Source organism: Primulina tabacum, chromosome 13, assembly GCF_025594145.1.
Source record: "Primulina tabacum isolate GXHZ01 chromosome 13, ASM2559414v2, whole genome shotgun sequence".
Taxonomy (NCBI): domain Eukaryota; kingdom Viridiplantae; phylum Streptophyta; class Magnoliopsida; order Lamiales; family Gesneriaceae; genus Primulina; species Primulina tabacum.
The window spans coordinates 22,511,617-22,514,926 of NC_134562.1; the positions used below are offsets into that span (position 1 = coordinate 22,511,617).

Consider the following 3,310-nt stretch of genomic DNA (forward strand, 5'->3'; position numbering starts at 1 on the left):
TAGAGGAAACTATCACTGGCAGTTTATCGTTATCAAGTAAAAATAGATATTTCAAGTGAGAAGGAAGAGGTTTCATCTCTCGGATTGGGGCTTCTTCAGTGGATGATTTTAAGGGTCTTGGGACATGCCCAAGCTCCCCAATCCTAGAGTTTACCGTTTTTGAAATCAGTCTGCCTGCTTCCAGATAATGTACGTATTCCTCGGTATCTTTACTTTCCAAATCTCCTAGACATGTATGGGTCAAACAAACTTCCAAAGGATCTTCACATATAAATCACTGCAACCCACACTCAACGAACTCGTCAGTAGCATCAATTCTAAAACAATCAGATGTATCATTGGGGTATTTGATGGACTGAAAAACATTAAACACCACACTCTCATCATTCAATCTCAACATCAACTCACCCTTGTGTACATCTATCAGAGCTTTTCCAGTGGATAAAAATGGTCTTCCTAAAATAAGAGGAATCTCACGATCCTCTTCCACATCTAACACAACAAAGTCCACTGGGAAAATAAACTTGTCAACCTTCACGAAAACATCCTCTACTACTCCCATAGAGTATTTAATAGATCTATCAGCTAATTGTAGGGAAATTGTAGTAGGTTTAACTTTACCAATTCCTAGCTTCTCAAAACATGAATAAGGCATTAAATTAATACTTGCACCTAAGTCACATAAAGCTTTACCAAAAAATGAAGTTCCTATGGTACAATGAATAGAGAAGCTACCTGGGTCCTTAGCTTTTGGAGGCAAATTATTTTGTAAATTTGTAGAACATTCCTCCGAAAGCTTAACCGTCTCAAAGTCCACTAATTTCATCTTGTTCAACAAAATATCTTTAAGAAATTTAGCATAGGAGGGCATTTGAGCTAAAGCCTCTGCAAATGGGATATTTATGTGCAGCTTTTTGAAAATCTCAAGAAATTTTGAAAATTGAGTATCCAGTTTCAGTTGCTTTTCTCTTTGGGGAAACGGGAGTGAATTAATATCAATAGTGGGGTTTGAGTTCAGAGACTTACCTTTCTCCTTTGTGTCCTCGAACTTTGGCTTGGATGACCCCTTTTCCTTCACATTTTCCCCAACATCAACTGCCTCTTGCTTAATGGGAGATGTCACCGTGACTGCATTGACACCCTTCGGATTCTTTTCCGTGTCACTAGGTAGTGAACCTGGAGCTCGTGTAGACATTTGTGTCGCTAACTGCCCTAGTTGAGTCTCTACCCTTTGCATCATGGCATCTTGATTTTGCCATCTCATCTCATTCCCGGCTATATACTTGGCGAGCATATCCTCAAGATTCGACTTTCTATCTTGTGGTTTGAAATCGGGTGGCATAGAAGGTCCAGTACCTTGCGGATGTTTAGGTGGTTGCTGAGGAGGTTTTTGTTGTGTAGGATGTTGTGGAGGATGAAAATGTAGTTGCTCAACAGAATTATCTGATTGCCTCCACCCAAAATTTGGATGATTCCTCCACCCTGGGTTATATGAGAAGCTGTATGGGTTATATGGTTGCCGACCTTGGTTCCCCACATAGTTCACTGAGTCCCCTCCAAAACACTATATTCCCTCGCAAGACATATCTGGCATGAATTGCATATCGCTAGATGATCCACCAACTGTCTCAGAATTTCCTTGAATTTGATTTACTGACTTGATTGGTATTGATTTATGTGCTTGTAACTGTGCCGTCTGTGGTGTCAAGCCATCAAGTTTTGCAGTGATTGCTGTTAAAGCATCCATTTCAAGGATTCCGACTTTCTTTTCCATTCTGTTGTCTTGCCAGCCTACATTGCTCTCTGCCATATTAGATATGATTTCAAGCGCTGCGGTTGGTGTTTTTCTGTATAAGCTACCGTTTGCTGCTGCATCAAGCATAGATCTCATAGATGGATCCACCCCATAGTAGAATGTTTCAACTTGCTGGCCTATCGAAAAACCATGTCTCGGGCACATTCTCAACATCTTTTTAAACCTTGCCGATGCTGAATTTAATGATTCCCCATCTTTCTGTCTAAACAATGTGATTTCATTTCACAACTATGTAATCTTAGTTGGGGGAAAATACCTGTGCATGAAGACCTCGACTAATCCATCCCATGTAGTGATAGAACCAGCTGGAAGGTCTCAAAGCCACTCCATAGCCTCTTCTTGTAGGAAAAACGGGAATAATCTGAGTCGGATGGCATCAGTACTCACCCCATTGCACTTGATTGTATCACAGATTGACAGAAAGTTCTCCAGATGTGCATTGAGATCTTCAGAAGGTAATCCTCCAAATTTGACTTGGAGTTGAATCATTTGGATGATGGCAGGCTTCAGTTCGAATGTATTTGCTTGAATTGTAGGGCGGACGATACTAGAACCATAACCTCCAAACGCTGGTCAATGAAGCTCTATTAAAGTACGCCCATCTTCTTCTCCGGCCATGTCTTTAAATTCTGGTTTAAGTTCTATTTCAGATTCCTCTTCGGATTCGAATTCAAGAGCTACGTCGTTGTTCCTTCGAGCTCTACGAATGCGGCGGAGAGTGCTTTCAATCTCTAGATCTAGTGGCACTAGATTTTCGACGCCTTGAGCACGGCTCATATAACACGAGCTAGACTCCTGCAACCAAAAATTAAGTGCACAATTCAAGCTCCTAAAGAATGTAACAGTTTGAAACAAAGTTAATTAAAATGCTAAAATTTTAAAAATAAAATAAAAACTAAGAATAAATGCCTAGTCTCAAATAAATAATTTATCCTAATATTAAACAAATAGTCCCCGTCAACGGCGCCAAAAACTTGACCGACGATTTCGGTTGGGAAAAATCTAGCAAGCGGACTAGGTCAAGTTATAGTAAATGGACGATAAGTCCAAGTATCGATCCCACAGAGACTATTATATAACTACTAAGATTGAATTATTCGAATTAATTTAGACAAACAATAACGAGTGATTTAATGATAATTTAAATTAATGAAATTAAACTAACTTATGCTAAATTAATGATCAAGATCGAATTTGCAGAACATCTTGAAACTTGGGGATTTTCAAATTTAAATAAAATGACCGGGAACACACAACGGTCCAAACTTTGATTATTATCACGCATTGGAATTATTTAACCACAGATTATTTGATGTCACGATGAAATTCCCTGAATTAACTATAAATCTATTTCTAGAATTTATAATCCTATTTTCATTTAACAGTCCAATTATTTCTAATTGAATTTAATCAAACAAAAACGCATTATTCAACGATGGAATTATAGCCGTCGCCTAAAATCGCACATTGAAACCGAATACTATTTCTAGTCGA

The 3,310-nt window shown here is 38.6% G+C and overlaps 1 protein-coding gene across 1 annotated transcript; it reads right to left on the minus strand.

Moving 5' to 3' along the window:
* Positions 1 to 274: 274 nt before the first annotated feature.
* Positions 275 to 1,969, minus strand: LOC142521917 (uncharacterized). Its single transcript, XM_075625091.1, has 2 exons — positions 1,655 to 1,969; positions 275 to 1,564 (listed from the first exon to the last, which is right to left on the minus strand). Exons 1-2 carry the CDS (start codon positions 1,967 to 1,969, stop codon positions 275 to 277), a joined length of 1,605 nt encoding a protein of 534 aa, XP_075481206.1.
* Between the last annotated feature and the right edge of the window lie 1,341 nt (positions 1,970 to 3,310).